The following is a 22,049-nucleotide window of genomic DNA, read 5'->3' as shown; positions in this document are numbered from 1 at the left end:
GCCCTGGACTCTGAGATGTGAGTGACTGAATAGAAAGTGAAGTTTCCTGAGAGAGGTTTATTCTGGCAGGGTGCACTATAACATACCCCATGGCTCAGCCACAATAAAATCCAAATATTTGAGGTCGTAACCTGCTAATTACCTCAGTCCCAGAAGCGATGACAACCGTCTGTCAGTGCAGCCCGTGAAAGGGGGCTACCTGAGTCAGGCTATAGAGGAGAAGTAGGTGGTTTGGGGCCAGGAGAGCTCCGGCACCTTAGATGAAAGGTCGGTGTTATGGGTCTGCATCCCCTCACCTGGAATATTTCAGCACCCTGAAGGGACTTCTAGCCTCTTAGCTTTCAGCTTGTGTGTCATTCAGGGTTCAGCCAGGAGATTCGCACATCATTTCCCATGTGTGATAGCCATCTGCTCCTTGTCTCAGGCTTATTCCTCTATGCATGATCAAGGCCCTCTGCACCAGTTACAGATCAGTGATTTGCTCATGATGATATCCCTGAAACAGAGACATATCAAATTGTTTGCACAGGACAGAATGTGTGCAGTCTTGGACAGTATCATAAAAACATGGCCACTATAGGAGGTATAAAGTAATGACTTTTATTACTAAGACAAAAAATAAAGATCTAACATGTTATGTGATTTAAAGTGAATTAAAAGTCGAGCATCGTTTGATGGAATGTTGCACATGTTCTTTTATTCCACAGTCGTAAACTACAATCGTCTTGTGTTGAGAAATGACAGAAATATTGCAGTTTTATTAAAAGAATATAAATAAAAAAACAACATTGTGCAATATCGCAAAATCTCACACGCTCTGCTAGTTCTGCTAGAGTATGTGTTGTAAACAACTCTCAGCTACCACTGCATCACATTTTAGATATAAACCTGTAAAACTGGCTGAACTTTAGTCATTTTTGTGCTTAATCAGTTGTAGATGTACATCTACTGATGACTTTCTGAAAATCCAGTCAGTATTTCATGAACAATTTTAACAGACTTTGTCACTTGTTAATGGCAAAGTTATAATTACAGATTATCAATATCTATTAGCGCTCAGGGTGTGAAGTGGGTATAAGTCTCAACTACTTCTGCATCAGTGTCAGTAAAACTGACTGAGTTGTAGATATTTTTGTGTTTTCTACAATCAGTTTCCTGTGGTGGCCATCTTGAATTGGGTTAGGTTGACATACTTTCTGAAAGTTTTACTAAAATGAGACAAATTCGCACACACAGACAGGCAAAAACATCATCACACGCTGTTTGAGGAGGAGTATTAATAATCTGTGAAGTCGAATGATATTCACGGAGTTCAAAAGTTTAATAAAGTTGACCAGAGATGGTGTGGACCACCTAAAAAGCCCTCACACCGCCCCTGGTTAAACTGGGAGGACACGATAAGCAGCGAGGGGTGTGTGGAACTGCGCATGCGCGTTCGCTGTGAGCGGAGAGAAGAGGAGAGTGGAAGTTTCCCCGCAAGTTCCTTGCGGCGAAGTTCCCGTGATAAAAACAAATGGGTCGAAACACAAAAAGGACAAACTTAATCTGAGACAAAGTTTGGCGCTTTTCTCCGAGTTTTTAATTGCTCTTTTCTTTGGAAAAACTGCGGCGGTCAACAACAGGTGAGTCACTTGAGTCAGAGACGAAAATGATCAAATTATCTGTTCTTAACTATAAATGGAGTTGTTTTTATCAGTTTCACAACTTAAGCTTTATCAGCAGACGAGACACTGCTTCATTTACATCAAATACCAACATGAAATAAGATGAAGCTGTTTTTTGTTTATTTAAATGTTGTGAATATTAGCGGACACCTACTGGTCATAATCTCTTTAACCTTGTTTTTGTTACGTGTTCAAGATTTATTGTTATTTCTTTTAATATTTTAAGATAATAATTTAATGTTGGAGGTCTTTAGCAGCGCGCTCATGCGGACCTCTGAGGAACTGCTGGGCGCATCTCTGCGGGTTCTCCAGAGCTTCAGGTCTCCTGAAGGAGACACAGAGCTTCAGAGGAACTGCTGGACCAGATGTAGCAGAATTAAGATTAGCACCGAGCACACGCACAAAGTGCGCAACTAACCAGACACATTTCTGCGTGAGTCCTACGTGAATGTTGCGGAAGAAGCTGAAACTAACGCTCAAATTAAAAGGAGCTGAAAGTAGTTCACCAAAACTAAAAGCTAAAGGCTAAAGCCAGCAGAACATCAGCTAAAGTTAGAGAAGCTAAAAGCTTAAATGAGCAACGTATTGGAAAAATTAGAAAGCTAAAATTAGGGGAGGGAATTGGCGCAGAGGCTAGAGAAGGTGGGCCTGTGATCGGAAGGTTGTCGGTTCAACTCCCTGGACAGACAACATTAAAAGAGAAAGGTGAAACACCCACACCTCCTTCAACCCTCATTTGTCCCACTGTAGGCCCCTCAACCCCCACCATCTGCTCCCCTGGGGCTGCCCTAGGTGGCACAGAGGGCTGTGGTAGCTTGGTGGTCCATGATGTGGTGACCCCTGAAGGAGGGAGCAGCCGAAAGAAAAAAAAAGAAAGATTAGCAAAACAACAGCTAGAAGCTAAAACTAGCAAATCAGTAACTAGATCTAAAATGAGCAACATTATAGATAAAAGCAAAAATTAGCTAAACCCAAAAAATACAAAACAATAAAGAAAAGCTAAAATGTGAAATAAAAGTTTAAATTAGCTCAATAGTAGCTAAAAGCCAAAATTTGCAGAATATTTGCTAAAAGCTAAAAAATCAAAACAGTAGCTAAAAGTTACACATTGCTAAACAAAAGCGAAAAGCAACAACTAAAAGCTAAAATGAGATACGTAAAAGTTTAAATTAGCTTAACAGTAGCTAAAAGCTAAAATTAGCTGGATATTAGCTGAAAGCTAAAAAGCAAAACAAAAGCTAAAAGTTACACATAGCTAAACAAAAGCTAAAAGCAACAACTAAAAGCTAAAATGAGATACATAAAAGTTCAAATTAGCTTAGTAGATAAAAGCTGAAATTAGCAGAATATTAGCTCAAAGCTAAAAATAAAAGCAAAACAGTAGCTAAAAGTTACACATAAGTAAAAGCTAACAATAACAACTTAAAGCTACAATTTCCTTAACAGTAGCCAATAAAGACAGTTACCAAAGCCATGAGCAAAAAGAAAAAACAACAACAACAAAAAAGTGAAACATTAACTAAAAGCTAAAATTGACAAAACATTAACTAAAAGATAAAATTTGGTAATCAGTAGCTAAAAGCTAAAATAAGCAGAACAAAAGCTTCAAGCAAGAACCAGCACCTTTTAGTAACTAAAAGGTAAATGTTAGCTAAATGCTAAAATTGGCAATATAGTTGCTAAAAGTTAATTTAGCAAAACAGTAGGTAAAAGCTAAAAATAAACTGGGAGAAAGAGCGCTGTGTTTTCAAGTATATGAAGTGCATTTCTGTTAAACCAAAAATGTAAATAAGGTCAAAATAATTCAAAAAGCATAAAAGTTACTGAGTCTAAGCCATGTAATGCTAAACAAGATGAACACTGCCATGTCTAAGTGGCTGAAATAGCTGAAAGTAAGCTGAAGTACCTGGTAGTTGGTCCAACAATTGTATGAAAGCGACACTATAACCAGGAAAACAATTGTGTGAACGCTGAGTCAGCATTTAAACGTGTATGTGCAATAAGTTCAGTCGCCTTTAGGATGCTATAAACTCTACATATAGAGGATGGAATATTTCAAGTTCTGTGAAGATACAGACCATTCATCTCTCAGATTTGTGGGTAACTTTGCATCTTTCCATACCTTTGGTGTTTCCATAATGTGTAATTGGAAAGTGCATGGTGGGAGGTGTGTGTGTGTGTGCATGTGTGTGTGCAATGAGGTGAAACTGAACAGGATGGGACAAGCTGTTCAAACAACCCACATGTGTGGAGAACTCATCTTGCCTACCTTGTACTTTTCTTAACAAATAAAGTAAAATCCTTGATCTTCCAGTGGATGTTGAAGCACTGCCCCGTTACAGACATTGAGCTAAAGATTAAAATGGTAGTAGCTGAGAGTAATTAACAACACATACTCTGAGCGTGGATGTTTTCGAAGATCTCACAAAATTGCACGAGAAAGCACACAACATTTACAAGACTCGGTGAAAACAGCCTTCTCATGATAAAATGTTCTTCTGATACTCTGACGCCTTCCTTCAATGAGTTCTAGACGTTGATGATGAATTGTGATATAATATAAACGTGATATGAAGTCAGGCTAACGGTGAAAGGTGCTGACTGGAACCTTGGAGCTAATTTTCTGATCAACCATGCCTCCGATGACAATGCATGTTTTGTGTCTTAGATTTAGCGACTGACTTTTGTCCAAGAGGAAGCACTTTGGATAAAGTCGTAGCAGCAGCGCCTCCTGCTCACCTCCTGTCACTTCATCCTTCTAACAACCCGGCAGCCTTTATGCACATCAGCCTGACTGTGGCTACCAAGGAGTCTCGTGCCTTTCATGGAACCACAGCTGCCGTTACTGCTGTAACCCCTGACGCTGTGCAAGTGCCAGCCATGGAGTCACGTCATGTCCTGGTTGCCCCTCCGCCGCCACCGCCTCCTCCACCTCCGCCACCACCCGTAACCTCTTCGCCTTTTAGCCGAGCGGAGAGTGCTCGCCAGAGTCGGCTGAGGAAGCTGAACTGGGAGCGCATCCCCAAAGAGAAGGTGGAGGGGAGGAAGAGCGTGTGGACCGGGGCTGCTCCCGGCGAGGACGAGTTCCCCATAGACCTCCATTCCCTGGATGAGCTGTTTGGTCAGAAGGACAGCAAGCCGAGGGTCAGGACGGGCAGCGTGAGGCGGCGGTCTGCGCTGCTGCGATGCAGATCTCCTCAAAACAGTCCTGAAGAGGTCAGACCACTGGGATGGTAAAAACAAAGTGTTCTCTCCATTTTCTTTCCCTTACATCTCTGTATTCTCTGCCTCGTTACAGATTTCCCTGTTGGATTCCAAACGGAGTATGAACATTGGAATATTTCTACGGCAGTTCAAAATGTACGTTTCTTATTTCCTTATCAGTTTTGACACGACTGGTCAATTAAAACACCCAAAGTTTAAAGCTAATCAAAGGTGAAGGTCGACCACTTCTTTGTAATTTGAACACTTTTGGGGCTTTGACCATTTTTTTTTTTAACAACACAGTCATTTTAAGGTATTAATCATCTTGGCTCTGTGAAAAAGATTCATTGGGATTTTTTTTCATGCTTTGACCCCATAAAGGTTAAGTAATCACCTCGGAATGGGATCAAGACCTGCTGCCGTGTTTACAACAATTTGGTGCCATTTAATGGCGTTGGGCTTTTTGTCCAAATCAATCAAGACTAAAAGCTCGTTTCGAGAGCAACCGACTTCACTCTGGAGAATTACGCCCAGGGGAACAGTACCAGTACTCCCATCAAACTGAACCGTGAAAAAGAGCCACATGGTAAAATGTGGGGCAGCATCACAAGCGTTAAGTCCAAAACAAGAAGTGTTTTGTAGGAGAGGTAGCACTCTGAGCAGCTTGGAGGGTGATGAGTGACGTTTCAGAGCTGACACCTGCTGACGCCCATAAAAAGTGTCAAACCTTAAAGTCACACCCCCCATGGTGAGAGAGACCCTGGTGGTTTATCATTTTCAGGAATCCCCTCAAAGCCTCCTTCATTTGTCTGTTTTAAACAAAGCTGCACTTATTGTAATGAAACAGCGCTGTCTCATAACCATTAAGGCTAATTTACATAGTCTTTAACCTTTGGCTCGTTAACATTATGCAAAGTCCGCTCCACGAAGAGTGGAGAAACATCAGTCCAGGGTTACAAAATCAATGTGCCATCATGAGATTCTCAACCTGTTTCTTCTTCCAGACTAGATTTGTTGAGACTTGCAGCGAAAGCCTTTATGTGAAAAGAGTCTCTTCTGTACACAAACATTTGTCTTGTCAGAGAGCTTATTTGCTCGCTGTCAAAAAGCGACACAGCGACTGCTTTTAAATGAGGCCGCAGTTTAAACAAAATCCAGTTTTTTGTTTTCACTGTCTGAGTGGAGACTTCAAAATCATTTCATTTGGGGCCTTTATGCAACGTGGCGTTCTGTGCTTTGTTCCCAAGCGGTGTTTCCGTTTGGATAGGAAGTGCTTCAGAAAATGATTTATTCTTAGGATGCTTCAGATGTGTTTAACCGCTGGTGTCAAATGATAAAATTCGGACGTAAACGGGGAGCTATGAATGAGGAGAGTTGGTTTGAGAATAAAGGAAACTCGCTGCAGTATCATGGGATACTAGATGAAGGGTAATGAAAGATAACTAACAATAAGAGAAATTGTGTTTCCTGCAAAAATGCAGCGTGAACGCTTTTTGCTGAAGAACTTGCTGAAAAACAGCTGAAATTAGCTAAAAACAGCTGAAATTAACTAAAAACAGCTGAAATTAGCTAAAAACGGCTGAAATTAGCCAAAACAGCTGAAATTAGCTTAAAAACATGCTGAAATGGAAAAACAAGCCTAATGTAGCAGAAGAAAGCAGAAAGAACACATATCTGCTGAATTAAGTTTAAATAAGCAGAACACAAAAAATAAGAAATCAGTTGTCAAATTTGCAGGAATAAAATGAGTTAGTAAAAGTATTGGAAGTTGACAGCTGGGCAGCACGGTGGTGCAGTTGGTAGATCTGCCGCCTCTCAGCGAGAAGGTTGCCGGTTCAAATCCCGGTCCTGGGGCCTTTCTGGGTGGAGTTTGCATGTTCTCTCCGTGCATGTGTGGGTTTCTTCCCACAGACCAGAAACATGCATGTTAGGCTGATTGGTAACTCTAAATTGTCCCTAGGTGTGAGTGAGAGAGTGAATGGTTGGTTGTCTCGTTTGTCTCTATGTGGCCATGAGATGGACTGGAGACACGTCCAGGGTGTCCCCCACCTCTCGCACAGTGATAGATGGACATGGGCACCCCTGACCCCTGCAACCCCAAAAAGAAAGGAGCGGATACAGATAATGGATGGATGGATGGATTAATGGATGGATGGATGGATTGATTAATGGATGGATGGATGGCTTAGACAGCTCAAAATCAGCATCACCTTATCACCCTACAAGTTGAACATTTCTGTGGTCAAAGCCCCAAAACGTCAAAAAACGTAAATGTTTTTATTTTCAAAATGCCTCTTCAGTCATAGAAAGTCCAACTATATGTATTTGTGGCCTGTTTAAACTTTGAATAATGTTGCTTCAGTGAAGTACGTCTGAGCTGTAGAGCCTGAAAGAGGTCTGGTTTTTATTTACTCATTTAGCTAAAATTCCTTTTGTATTGGAAATTTGGTGAGTTTTTTTTTTTTTTTTTTTGCACTGTAGATTTTACTTCAACCAGAAGTGATTGCACACTTTTCACTACAGATTCACACATTTTGATGCATTTTTCTTTTTTGCTCGAGCGGTTCTTTCCAAAGCTGTGGGGACTGTGGCGAATCATCGATCGCGACCAAAACTACTGAACAGTTTAAGAGTCTCTTCAGTGTTTGGGTTTGGACATCCTTAATAAAAACAAGGCTGAAGTAGTCAAAACATGTAAATAAACAAAATGATTCAGTCCTGTTTCTAATCTTTAAATTAGACATCAGGGATGTGTTGCATGTAGAAAATGTATTGTCTATGCAATGTCAGTAAATCAGACACAAACTGCACGTTGGTCATATATTTCCCCTGAACTGTGCTCTAAACACCCCCAGCTGATTTAGACCATATTAAAGCACTTCGAGAGTTATGGCTTCAGATAAAAGAGAAAGGAAGTGCAGGAAATGTGGGCTTATCACGACTGATATGGTCATCCTAATATTTCTATCACGTTTTATTAACGTTGTGCAGTCCCAGTTAAAATTGAAAGTCTTCCAGAGATTGTCTGTGCATCTTTGTATTTGTCCTGCGAGCGCTGTGATTCATCACGATAAAATAAATTGTTGTGTATTCACAGGCCTGCTAAGGAGATAGTTGAGGATATCAGGCACGGAACCGGAGATCGTTATGGAGCAGAGAAGCTTTCGGAGCTCTGCAAATTGCTGCCTGACAACGAGGAGGTACTTTTTTTGTTTCTGGTGTGCAACTACAACAGTGACAAGGTTCTTCCTGTCCTCCTCCTCGGCCTGCTTCTCTTACTCATCTGGTTTTGGTTAGGACAATCAAAAGGCTGCCATTACACCACGTCGTATCATGTGGTCTGTTTTCAGACAAGGATCATGTAGAAGTATATTGAAATTGAATTGAGTTGTTGCTTTTTAAATTTTTCCTTTCCCTCTCTCAGGCATCTCGCCTGAAGACGTTCAGTGGAGAGAGGAGCTGCCTTGGAGAGCCTGATCTTTTCATGCTGTTGTTGGTGGAAGTCCCCAGGTACAACCCTGCAAAAAGCTGGGATATTCCAAAAGATGAGCCTTTTTCCTCTCATGTTTTTAAACCCTTTTTCATCCTTCTTCACTTTGTCATGGCATGTTTGTTCAACAAAAGGCTGATCTCGAGTGTCTTCTGCCATCATTCAGGCATCCCTGCTGATCGGTACATCTCAACTCTTTTCTCTTTCATCAGTTTTCGGCTCCGGCTGAATGCCATGATCCTGCAACAAGGGTTTGACCCGGCTGTGACCTCTCTGTGTGTGGCAGCCAGATGTCTGAGGGAGGCGTCCAGAGGTAAAGTAACAGCGGGGAGCTGTGTACTCCACCGCCATTAAGACCCAAGTCTTTGTTGACCACCTAAAATTCTTCTGTTTAGTCTTGAGTGGTGCCGTCAGGCGCCAGAATGTAAATGAGATAAGCTGTTTAGCATTTAGGCTAACTTTGTGGCTCGTGAATAAGTTGCAATTGCCGATATGTCGTATTTACCGATTCACTTTACTCTCACAGAATTGCTGAGCTGTCCAGAATTACACTCCATCCTCCGTTTGGTGCTGAAAGCAGGGAACTACATGAACGCTGTGAGTGCTCCAGTCCAAAAACTCGTACTGGTTTTATTTGTGTCTGCTTCAGTCGCAAGTAGATTGGTCGTTTGCGTTCAGGGCCATCACCCTGGCCTTGTAGCTGAGTTTTGATGGACTGTTTGTTTAAACTTGTCTTCGTGTTGTTACCTTGTAACGGTTTCTCAGGGTGGATATGCAGGGAATGCAGCTGGCTATCGCATTTCATCACTGCTCAAACTGGCTGACACCAAAGCCAACAAGCCGGGGATGAATCTGCTACATTTTGTTGCTATGGTAAGTCCTGAAATGTTATACTTTTGTAGTGGGAAAAAAAGTGTTAGTTGTTAAAAGAAGCACATTTTAGAAATAAGGTAAATTTAGTGATACACTGGGAACAAACGGTAAAGATGTGTTCAAACGCTGGATGTTCAGTTCACTCAGTGAAGACTTGAACAACCTCCTTTAGCAGCAATAACTTGACGTAGTTGTTCCCTTGATGAATTTATCGGCCTCTCACATGGTTATAGAAGACTTTTGGTGCACTCTTTTTAACAAAGTTGCTTCAGTTCATTGAGGTTTGCGACCTTTTAAATCTTCACAACTCTCCTAAGGTTCTGCCACAGTTTCCCCATCAGGTAGCAGTCTGGATTTTGACTGGACCGTCGTAGCACTTCTCTTTTTCAGTCATTTTGTTATAAATTTGCTGCCGTACTTGAGATCCAGCTTCCATGATCCAGTTTGTGCCCAGCTTTAGATGGCTTCACCAGAAACTCTAGAACAGAGGTCTGCAACTTTACGATCAAGAGAGACATTTTTTCGCCTTCGTTCCCTAAATTCAAAGTGATCAGAGCCGCAACAACCTGCTGCAACTGTGATTTATTTAAAAAAAAAAAGGAACTATGCAGACCTATGTGATCATTTTAATTGTGGAAAAATTAATCTAGTAAAGAAAAAAATGTAAGGTTAAAGCGAGTATGAAACTAGTCTTTGTTGTTGTTTGTATAACAACCAATAAAATTAAGTTTTATGTTAGTTTTGGTCAAAGCTTGAAAACGCCGCTGCAGAGGGATCAAAGAGCCACATGTGGCTCCAGAGCCACAGGTTGCAGACCCCTGCTTTAGCTGCTAAACAGATGGCTTCACCATAGACTCTAAAATAATTTGGTTTAGATAGGTTTATAGTCAACTAGTCTGCAAAATACCCAGGTCTTGTGGCTGTAGAACAAACCCAAATGTTGATACACTGTTATATTTTTATGTTTTGTCAAATATGGTGCTGTGCAGTATGGTGAACATCTCTTCTTTGGTCTCACAGGTTCAAAAAATGTTACAGAAACTTGTGGTTCATTCAGATACAACTTTGCAAACTGACGAGTGTCATAGTGATGGTTAGGTTTGTACATTAGTTTCAAACTAACATTTTAGCATTTTAACAATTTTTGCACTCTCCCCCTCTTAGTTTGCTGGAAGTAGAGGGGTTTGAATAGCAGAGAGTTGGTTTGGTTCTTATTCACTAGCAAAGTTTTTATCATTTTGAGGAGCTAAAGACAAAAATCAAACTTTACAGTAGATCCAAGAGTCAAGCCAAACGAGTGGGAGTTTATCTGTCAAATCAAACATCTATATGTGACTGAGGTGGTGAGAAAACAATATGCATTTATTTAATTATTGAGGGTTGATTGTATTTTTGTGAGTCGGTATTTAAATTAAAAAAGGAACAGATTTTGTATTGGCTGAAGGGTAGCCACTGAGAATTTGAAGACTTTTTTCACATCTACTCTGTTGCTATATTACAATCACAGTGAAACCTTGCCCTAGGATTTATCACAGTTCATCATCTTTAAATCTTACTTTGTCTGAACTATAAATGAAAACAACTTTTAAATAAAAACCTACCCCCTGCTGGCTATTTAAAATAATGCAAGTTTATTAGAACATTAATTTTTTTCTCTTATTTTTCAATGCTAGTTTATTTTCTTCTTCTTTTTATAAAGTCAATGATTCATTACAGGTATCTTGTTGAAAATTTAAAAAAAAGCTATGTTTACATATTCAGAGGACATTTATACCCCTAAATTAATATATTCATAGTTTTTACATTACTGTAGTAAAACACACCAAACCTGGACAATGCACATGAGCCCCATCTAGCAGTGTGGATGAATAAATTATGTTTAGGGACAGAAAAAGCAGAAAAGTAGCTGACGGAGACAGAGCACTTTATTTAGACACATTATAAAACGATGTGTTGCTTCTTTTGAGACGGTGGCTGGATAATCAGTTGTGTTTGTCTCTGCAGGAAGCTGTGAAAAAGGACCAGAGTTTACTGTCTTTTCCAAGCCAACTAGGCCATGTTGGCTCTGCCTCCAGGTCAGTCTCTTCTTTCTTCTGTGGATCTTGCAACGCCGAGACTTGAGACAATCTCTGAGCTGCTGAAAAGTTTTATGTTGCGACTGTCTGACTCACTCAAAGAAAGTTGCTAAGTAATACCTGTCCATACACATTGGATTAAGCACATTCACCTGTTAGCTATTTACTGCCTATTTGTTGTCATGCAACCTTTCTCACAGAGGATTACACATCTGTTATTTGCCAGTGCAATCTGTAATTGTATATCTCTGCAGGTTGTGTGAGGAGGCCGTGCTGGATGACTTGGCGAAGTTAAAAAGTAGAGTGGCTGCCCTCAAGGCAAACATACAGACTGAGGCAGAGATTCTGCAGCAGGCGCGATTATTTCTGGAGGTAGACGGCACCGTTTGAAATGGAAGTTTTGGAGTAACAGAACTTCTTCAGCTTTAAGGTATGCCTTTTGAAAATGTTTGCAGATGGCTGAAGAGCGTCTGAAGGAGGCGGATGATGAGGTGGAGGGCATGAGGATGTCGAGTCAAGCTCTGATGGAGTTCCTCTGCGAAGATGACAGCACGTTTAAACTAGAGGAGGCTTGCAGTACCTTCCATTTGTTTTGCCTTCGGTTCCAAAGGGCTGTCCAGGTTCAAAACACTGCTGTAAATAAACGCACAACTTACTGTGCACTAACGAGCACGTTAAATGACCATGATTTCTTTCTCTTGGATTATTTTTTTTTTAATAGGAAAATGAAGAACGGGAGCTTAAGGAGCAGAAACGTCTGGAACGTCAGCGTGAAATGGTGGAGAAGCGTCGTTCTGTGGCCGTGTGCACGGGGCTGGACTTGGGCCTGAGTCTTGCCAGAGAGCCTCACAGCCAGGAGAACCAAGATGAACTGGAGAGACTTTTGGAGAAGAACTTAAGCTACACTTGGAGTCGTCGTAGTCTTCGAAGCTGTGCTTCTCACCGATTCGCACGCCACCTAGAAAATGACGCCCATTCCCGCAGCTCCACGCTCAAGAGCTTCCCCGTACTGGGCAGCAGCCCGACATCGGTCAGCTGTCACTCAAACAGCTCCTCTGATCACGAGGTCGGTGCTGTGCTCTGCAGCTCCCCAGAAATCGATGGCACGTGCTCTCCCATTGACCAAGAAGACTCTGTTCTGGACAGAGGGAGACGAGCAACAAACACGAGCATGGAAGCATTTAAAGACTCGCACGTTGAATCGCTTAGTTCCTCTCCTCACGGAAATTACTTTGCAGCAGAACAACATGGGCCTGAGAGCATTTCCTGTATGCTACAAGGCCAACAGACGGCAGTAGAGTTTGAAAACATGTCAGATTTTTCTCAAGAACACAGGCTGTCGAACAGTTCCAGTACAGACTCAGCTGCTGTGAGTACACATGCACCAACCCAGTGTGTTGGAAGCCAGGTCTCCACTTACAGACATAGGTTTGCTCTGCCAGTGACTGATAGTAATTATCTTCTTCAGGGTGAAACTAACGGCTCTTGTGTCCGTGACTCTAATACCACATGCACAACTCTGACCTCTGACAGCAACACCACGGGCGGGCCGTTGAATCACCCTGCACCTGAGACCAAATTAGAATCATCCGCTGATGAAGTACCATTCCAACCTCAGAAGAAAGAAGTTCCATCTATAAGGATAAGTGAGGCAGAGTCTTTGCCTGATGAATGTTCACCAGAACAGGCAGACACTACAGTGGCTTTGTCACCTGTGGAGGACTGGATACCCTCCGGTCTACCAGAGGTCAGCCAGTCACAGCCAGAGGAGGCTTCTGACTTGCCAACCGCTGAGAGGGAGACAGCGAGGTCATACGCACGTGTAGGGGAAACGCTAGAGTGCCACACTCTAGTGAAAGGGCTTCGATCCTACGAGGCCTTGTCACCCCCGACCTCCCCGCTCCCACGACCCACACCGAGCCTTTGCTCCAAGTGGAGGAAGGAGAGGGAGGTTGAACTCCACGAGGGGGCAACTCCAGGGTCCTCAATGCCAAGAGAGGAGACTCAAACAATGAAGATCCCTGTACGTAGTGGATTAGGGGCCAAGAGGGGGTTCGTGTCACGCACAGCCCCTTCAATCAGCACAGGCATTCCTCGAGTGCGCTCTAAAACCGAATCCTCGAATGGAACACCAACAGCTACTAACACAACTGCACGGCTGTCTAGTCCTCGCAGCCTTTCAGCGCGTTCGTCTTCCATAACCCGGCCAGTTATTCAGGCAGAGGTAAAGCGAAGCAGCAGTGCACGGGAGAGAACCGTAAGCGAGTCACAGATTCCTGAAAAATCCACCGTGACTCGCAGGTCGTCTGACAGAACTGCACCAGAGAGGGTTTCCGGCAGCTCCCAGTCAGCTTTTATCAGAGGAGCTCCTGTCCGTGTGTCCAAACGACTCGCTCCGAACTCCGAGACTCAGCTTCCGCCTCAGCCTCGGTCCGCCCACAGCCCCTCCGCCGCTACAGCCAAGACCATACGCACCGCCGTCATTTCAGCCGCTCGCAACAAAACTGCAAAGACAACGAGCGTGGGCACCTCCCCTGCTAGCTGTAAAAGCCCAGGAGCTTCACGCATACCTGGTCCCAAAATGCCTCGAGCCGCTGCAGCTCAGCCTCTGTGGAGGTGATGGAAGTTCATGGACTCACTTCTTCAGTTCTAATTAAATCTAAGTTCAACTTTATTGGGTTCTGTCCATAAAGTGAGTCTGCACTGAGGGGATTGTAGCTAATTTATATGTTGTGTTCAGCACAGTAGCAGGATAGTGGGTCCCCTACAAGCTACCTCTTCTCACATCCATTTGTTTTTGCAGGCAATAGGGCAGCAACAGATTTCCTCTAACAATTCATTTACAGAACAGCCTTAATTCTCCTTATTAGAATCAAGTGATTGTTACGCTGCCTTAAAAATATTGCCATTTGGAAAAACTGCTGTATTTTTTGTAGTCATACTTTATTTTAGAAAGCTGAAAACATGCTGTGAGCACTGTGGCCCCTTACCAGAAAGATCAGTGTTTTTAAACTGCACTCGGTACAATGTTGAGCTGTTTATTTTCTCATCAACAGGCTTCATTACAATGATGCACTTTACAAACTGATGGAGGCTGTGAGAAAATGTTTGCTGTCAATGTTATTTTATATATTAAAAATCTATAACTTCATTAATGGTATTTTCACTATATTGTATGGGTTTGTATAAAAAAAAGGCTGAATAAACAGCATTGTAACTAGTAGTACAGGTTTTTGGTTGCATTAGATGATGTTTAATTGTGTTTTTGTTTGTTTTGTTTGTTTGCATGCAGTACCTTTTAGTTCAGTTTCCTCTCCTGCCATCTTATCACCCTCATACTTCCCTCCTTCTCATCTGAATTCCCACTTGCTGCATCTCTTGACACAGCCACCCCTTTGCCAATCTTTCAAGCGTCTGTTGTCAAGGAAATGCTACGGCCGTCCTGGGGAATCTGCTGGCAGAATTGTGGGGGTTGCAATGGTTGGGGTGGAGGATGGCAGTGGGTGTAGGATCCCAGTGGGAAACCCCCCTTTTTATAGGCTGCAGTGACGCCAAAACTTCTGGGGAAAGCAATAAAACGGTGCCTCTTTGTGCTCTCCAGTCTCCACTTGTTGGTCAGAGGTGGCCTTTTAACCTGCTGCAGTTAATAAAAGTGACATCATCGTGTATCCAGGGCTGCAGGAGAGAGGTGTTTAAAGCAACGTTTATTTATTTTTTGTTGTTTTTTTGTTTTTTCTTTGGAGTTGTCTAAGTGCATTGAAATGAAAACAAATAGTGAGTGAGGTCATGGCATGGCTGAAGAAAAGTAAGTGGTATTGGAATTGAAAGACTGCTGACAGAATGAGGTCTACAACACTGGGAACAGATTTATTATTATTATTATTATTACAGTTTGCATCTGCACACATTGTAACTTAATTTATTTCATTGATAAAAATGTTCATGACAAAGAATAGCATTGGAAATAAACTTATTTTCACAAAACTGCAGTGACGTTTGACTGGATGTGAAGTAAAATTTTGCAGATTTAATTTAAAAGGGAGGAGAAATTTGTGGAAAATTTTAATATTCATAAAATAGCTTAATTTAAAAGGAAATTTATTGGTTGGATAATGCTTTCATTATTTCATATATCATTCTAAGCAGCCTAATCTTCAAGTGAAGTTCAAATTAAACGACGTTTCTTCATTTATAAAAAACGGTTATTATATTAAAGTCTAATTGATAGTTCTAGGCTCAAAAACAAATTTTACCTAAAATTATTTTGATGGGCAGGATTTTGGAGTTCAAAATAGAAACAATTACTTTGAAAAACTGCACAATTTGATTTACTTAGCTTTTGCAGTATTATGCTGTTTTCTACGAGAAAGTTAAGGAAAAACGGAAAAGTTCAACACTCCCATCTAGTGACAAATAAAGGAAACGGTTCACCTTAAAACCACATTTACCAGCATGCATTGAGCTAACGTCAACAGTTACGTAACGGGCGACTCCCCGGATGCGGCTGGGGTTGAGTACTAGGAAAGAAAAGCTCGGAAGCTAAGTGGCGGTAAGTTACAAAGTCCTTCTTCTTTTACTGATAAAACAAATTACTGCCTCAAACTTATATTTTTTAGTAAAACAGAATTATAAAGTAACCGTTTGGGAGGTGTATGTCTGGAAATGAATTCTTTATAACAAGTGTGTTTTAATTTATGTTCATCTTGTTTGCTAACTTGTTAGCCCGTTAACTGTTCAATGCGCTAGTTCCTTAGCCTGGGGAACGCCTAGTATAATGACTGAAAAACACTAAACATTCAGGTACATAGAAAAAAGTGCGTGTTGTTATGTATTCACCTGTTAGCCATTGATCAAAGTATTTATTTTTTAAAGTGTTTAGTACTTGAACAACTAAACTGTAGTGCATTTATTCATGTAACGGTAATTATTACGGTACGTCAAAGAGCTAACGGTGGCTACAGTTAGCACGGACGCTAACTGTTGAAAGCTGGACTTTTGTGAAAAATGTTAAACCTAATCTTCAGCAACTGGTTTAGCCTCAGTCTAATTGTTACTTTGTTCACTGTGGGAATACATTTTTAGTATGAAACCTGTTGTTTTTTTAATACCGTTAGATTTGACATTAAGTTGTGATCAGTATCATAGTAATCATGGTGTACCGGTAGTTGTAGCCTGTTGTTACTTTCGTTTTTGTCTACATTTAGTCAGCTGCATTACTATATTTTAGTGTAAAGTATTCAAGTTTTTAATTTTTGAAATTGGTATTTACATCTAGATGAAGCAGCTGTGTCTGTTTATAGACCACTGTTAAGACGAATGTGCATTACATGTAAATTAATAAAAAAAAAATTAAATAAAACAAACATTAATCATCTGGCTTGGCTTTTTAATAAAAGTGTAAATGACAAAATGACAGGGGATCTGCTGCCTCAAGTATTTATTGTTCATATGAAACTGCATGATGTTTTTGAAATAATTAAATACTGGCTTTTTAATAAAAGTGTAAATGACAAAATGACAGGGGATCTGCTGCCTCAAGTATTTATTGTTCATATGAAACTGCATGATGTTTTTGAAATAATTAAATACTTGTCTACACAACATAAATTAGGTTTAAGAGGATTTGTTTTTATTCATCCACAAAAATGTCAATTGTTTTTGTCATGATTTTAGTTCTTACACATTAGTATTTGTTTATTCTTCATCTTATTTTTGTCTAGAAAAATGAGTTGATTTAAAAACTGGCAATAATTATAATTTAATGAAGCAAACACTGGTTGTTTATTTGTCCTGTTTTCAGGTGCTGCAGCCCCAGTGGTCTTAAGCAGGATGCAGACCATTAAGTGTGTGGTGGTGGGTGATGGGGCAGTGGGTAAAACCTGCCTTCTCATCTCTTATACAACCAATGCCTTCCCAGAAGAATACATTCCCACAGTGTTCGACAATTACAGCGCTCAAATGAGTGTGGATGGCCGCACTGTCAGCCTTAACCTATGGGACACGGCAGGCCAGGAGGAGTACGACCGCCTGCGCACTCTCTCCTATCCTCAGACCAATGTGTTCATAATCTGCTTCTCCATCGGAAGTCCTTCCTCCCATGCCAACGTGAGGCACAAATGGCACCCTGAGGTGTCGCACCACTGCCCCAACGTGCCCATTCTCCTGGTGGGCACCAAGAAAGACCTGAGAGGCGACGCAGAAACGGTGAAGAAGCTAAAAGAGGCAGGTATGGCCCCTACAACCCACCAACAGGGCAACACCCTGGCCAAGCAGATTGGAGCTGTTAAGTACATGGAGTGTTCTGCGCTGCAGCAGGATGGTGTTAGAGAAGTGTTTGCTGAAGCTGTGAGGGCAGTGTTGTATCCAGTCACAAAAAAGAATCCCAAGAAGTGTGTGCTGTTGTAATGAATGGTTTCCAGATTTGGACTATGAAGGGGGATGAAGGAGATCCACAGATGCAATGAAAAGCTGAGGAACAAAAGATGCCATCTGGTTGCTCCCAGCACCTGTGATACTCCTGTTTTCCTTACTCATCTCCTGGAGGATCTAACTGTGTTGCCATCTTCACCAAAGTGACTGATTCTAAATGAAGGCAACAGACTGTCTCTACTTTCCTTCCATTAACTTTTGATATTTACACATTTTCAACTTTACATCTGTACTTGATTTATAGCTTCTATGCTTTGCCCTATAAAATGTTCATTATGGTCACCAAAAGCCATAACATCTAAACAAAACTATCAAAGCTTCCCTAGTTGACTTGAGAGAGGAGATCTGCGTGAGTTCAGGTGGAGAACTAATGCTACCTGAATTCTCACCTACATTGCATCTCATTGGGTCTCATGCAAGTTTTGCCATCTAGATCTATTGACTTGCCTATTAGATGTAAAAAAAACATTCAATCAGAAGTTAAACAAGCTTTTAACTTCAAATAGCTTGAGTCCAGATGGCGTGTTATGACTCCTGGATACATACCAGTATGCCTTAACCAAATGCAATGATTAGATTTTAAATTCTTACCAGTTTCTTTTGTGCAAAGTTTGGCATGTTAGAGCCGTCTTACAAAATGCACTTCCAGCCTCTTTCACTGCTCTGTCTCTTCCTCACATGGAAAAGCCAATGGGACTTTGAAGATAAGCTGGGCCCATTAGAAGCAGCAACCCATTTCCCCCGTTCTTTACTAGAGGAGCAAATGTCCTAAGGCCTCTGCTGAAATTACCCATACTGGTACAGGACTCCTTGAGTCATCGTATTCAGGAAGTTGGATTGCAGCGTAGTGGCTCTCCTCTGTCTACTTCTGAACTTTTTTGGGCTTACACCGAGTGCTATTAAAAAAAAAAAAAAAAAAAACATGCCTAAAAATATCCTGTTAAAGGAGACTGTATTTTCTCTAATTGTGAATTTACTTTGTAAATGATTTTTCTTAATCCTGAAACATTTTTAACTTTCATGTGCGGTTATGGCCAAAGTTAAATATATTTTTGTAATAGCTCATGTTTATTTGATCAGTAAAATGTATGTGTGCTGTTGTTAATTATTACGTATGATGAACTAGAAGTCCATAATGCTTCCCTTGTCAAATACATGACTGTGCAAAGGTCAGCAAAGACCACTTTATAATCAACTCATTGTAGCGTATACTACCAGACTGTTTTAACCGGTTTGCATAAAGCTATATACTTCTTATCCTGTAATGTTTTGATGAGGTGAATAACAGTTTTGCCTTGAGAAGCAGTGTCACACCAGCCTTGTTGACCTAAGACACGTCAATGTATCCTACAAAAGGAGCCTTTTACTTGATCAGGTGCCTTGTCTAAACCAAAGACCACACCAGAACTTTGTCCAACCCAAAGGGTCTCATCATAGTGCTATGAGAAATTTTTAAGCACAGGTCCCAACAAGTTCAGATTTATTTATTTGTTTTTACAAATTTTCAGAAGCGCTCTGCCGTAGTTCCTGTCAGTAAACTCTCTCTCAAAGCCTTTTTTTTTGTGAGACACAGGTGCTAAACTGACATCTCGCTGCAAAACTGAATTTGTGACACGGAGTCGACGACGGGCCCACGTCTCTTAACAGATTGTGGTTTACGTCGCTGCCTTGCATGGTGCAGTGAGAGCACAGCTCGCTCATGGTTAAAGAGCTGCGTTGGTGTCACTTTGCAACATTTGAAGATTTCTTTTTTTTTTATTATATTTTTCTATACTATTTTTGTAACAAGCCTAGCTCGATTTTGCTCACAGCTACCAGCAATAATATCAACCCTCTCCCAGTAGCTTTCATGTGCACTCCTGTGTGTGGTGTTCTGGAGTAAATCAAGACCAATGTGTGTTTAGATCTGAAAGATGTGTGAAGTTTCCCAATTATTTCTGCAGTGGGTTGAATGTATGTGCACAAGAAGTAAACGTATCGTCTGTGGTGATTATTATTATTTTTTGACATGTCCCTATTTCACTTAGTCCTGTTTATGAGGAACATACACCTGTGGGCTCTCTGTGTCCTGGAGCAGTATGCTACCGTATGCGTGGTACTACGCTTTTACACTGGGAACGTGATTTGTAGAAATCTGTAATTGTTTTATAAATAACAAAAAGCATATTTGTATAAATGAACTAACGGTGAGATGATTTTAAATTATACCAAATAAAATAGTGCCTAAAACCAAATGAGCTATTGGTTTCCTGGTTTCTATTTTTCTATACATTCTTTTGCAGTTTAACTACTACTTTGTGTATTTTAGCTACTCGTATATCAAGATCAGTGCTGACATTTGCAACTTGTATTTTTAAAAACTTTATTTACAAAAAATCCCCCAAATGTCTTCAAAGAGAGTTTTTAAATTTTTAATTATATTTGCTTTATTTTAGTTTTATCCACCTTTTACTATTTTGTCATTCAGCTGCTTTTAGCAAGCCTTTTGCTACTTTTACCTGCTTGTAGCTGTTGCATATACCGATGTGTGCAGAACAAGTAAGCTGTGTTTATGTAAAGCTACTCACTTTTTGAGCTCAGGAAACCACAGTGTTCCTCCTGCATTCTTTAATTCTCTTTTCATATTTGTGTTGTATCACTTCCCACATCTGAACACTAGATGGAGTCTTCAAAGCTTGTCATTTTTCCTTCTCTGTACATTTGGACTTAATGGTCTGTGACCCATTTAGGGGCCATCATTCAGCACTTTCAGACACCAACAACTTAAACCAATTTCAGGGCCTTACAAACCTAGTGTGCTGCTGCTGACTGAGTAATTTCTGTGACCTTTATGGGTGGCGGTTCTGACAAGTGACAGAGGTGTTGGACTCGTTACAGCACCACTGGAGCAACATTCAGGGCCCATTTCCTCTGTGGTCTGTTTGTGAAAGCTGCACAAAGACGACAAAGCTGAATGTATGTTTGCAGCTTGTACAAGTCGCGTCAATCCTCCATGGAAAAATAGTTTACGTGAACTCGGACAAGTCTGACTTGTGAGGTCCTCGGCTATGGTTTGACTGAGCGTTCTCGTAGCTAAAAAGAATGAGCTTGTTTCTGACAGGCAGCTTATAAACACTTGGCTCAGTTAATGTGTTTATTTTTAGATGAGAGGACTGCAGAAGGTGCTTGCTTGTAGACCTCTATATTTTCAGGTACTATTAAACTTTCCTTCAAATAAGTAACTTAATAATTCAAAAAGAGATTTAATCCTTTAAACCGGAACTAAAATATATATATCAATTGAACTTTTAAGAACAAATTTTCTAAAATTGCAGAATTATGTGCTAATTAGTACTTTTACCATACTTTGAAGGTTTTTACATAACTAAAATATTTAGAATATAAAGACAAGGGAAATTTTCTTAGAGAAGGGAATTATTTTTTTGAGTAAATCACATACAAATAATCCAGAATACCAGTTTTTAAAGAAAAACTCAAAATCAGTGTTTTGGGGAATACTTTGCGAAATAATAAAAACTAGTACAATAAGACAAAAACAGACTTTTGGTTTAAAAAAATGCAGATTTTAGTCATTTTACTCACATTAAAACAATGTCTTGCTTCCATACCTATATACTGCACACATGTCCAGTTCATCACAAAGGGAACAAAGCTATCCTTACTCCGTGGTTCATTTCTGAGACTCATGAGCACGTTGAAGCAGATTTAAACAGTGAACATGTGTCACATTTGCCACTTCAACTGGTCTGTAGCCACACAACATACTACAATGTGTGTAACTGGAACTTAGAAGATGTTTAAAACCACTTAGAGAGGTCAAGGTCGAGAGCTTCAGATGTTTTTGCAAGATATTCCAGGAAACGGGGCAGCACGGTGGTGCAACTGGTAGAGCTGCTGCCTCTCAGTGAGCAGGTCCCTGGTTCAAACCCCGGTCCAGGGGCCTTTCTGGGTGGAGTTTGCATGTTCTCTCCGTGCATGCGTGGGTTTTCTCCAGGTACTCCGGTTTCCTCCCACAGACCAAAAACATGCATGTTAGGCTGATTGGTAACTCTAAATTGTTCATAGGTGTGAGTGAGAGAGTGAATGTTTGTTTGTCTCGTTTGTCTCTATGTGGACCTGTGATGGACTTGCGACCCGTCCAGGGTGTACCCCGCCCCTCGCACAGTGATTGCTGGACATGGGCACCGGCGACCCCCGTGACCCAAAATGGAACAAGCGGGTAAAGAAAATGGATGGATGGATGGATTCCAGGAAACAGGAGAGGAGTAGGAGAAGGCCCTTTTGCCAAGTTCAGTCCGCACTGAGGGGACACTG

The 22,049-nt window shown here is 41.0% G+C and overlaps 2 protein-coding genes across 2 annotated transcripts; both read left to right on the top strand.

Annotated features, from left to right (window-relative positions):
• Positions 1–4,442: 4,442 nt before the first annotated feature.
• fhdc2 (FH2 domain containing 2) lies at positions 4,443–13,926 on the top strand. Its single transcript, XM_037675354.1, has 11 exons — positions 4,443–4,880; positions 4,963–5,024; positions 7,966–8,068; positions 8,293–8,378; positions 8,571–8,671; positions 8,885–8,955; positions 9,124–9,231; positions 11,236–11,306; positions 11,561–11,678; positions 11,762–11,926; positions 12,028–13,926. The coding sequence occupies exons 1-11, from the start codon at positions 4,443–4,445 to the stop codon at positions 13,924–13,926; spliced, it is 3,222 nt and encodes a 1,073-aa protein (XP_037531282.1).
• Positions 13,927–15,799: 1,873 nt separating this feature from the next.
• Positions 15,800–18,223, top strand: LOC119408526 (rho-related GTP-binding protein RhoG). Its single transcript, XM_037675355.1, has 2 exons — positions 15,800–15,855; positions 17,107–18,223. The coding sequence occupies exon 2, from the start codon at positions 17,136–17,138 to the stop codon at positions 17,709–17,711; it is 576 nt and encodes a 191-aa protein (XP_037531283.1). The 5' UTR covers positions 15,800–15,855; positions 17,107–17,135; the 3' UTR covers positions 17,712–18,223.
• Positions 18,224–22,049: the final 3,826 nt, after the last annotated feature.

This window comes from Nematolebias whitei, chromosome 4 (assembly GCF_014905685.2).
Source record: "Nematolebias whitei isolate Nwh7 chromosome 4, NemWhi1, whole genome shotgun sequence".
NCBI lineage: Eukaryota > Metazoa > Chordata > Actinopteri > Cyprinodontiformes > Rivulidae > Nematolebias > Nematolebias whitei.
This window is presented reverse-complemented; position numbering and strand designations above follow the sequence as displayed.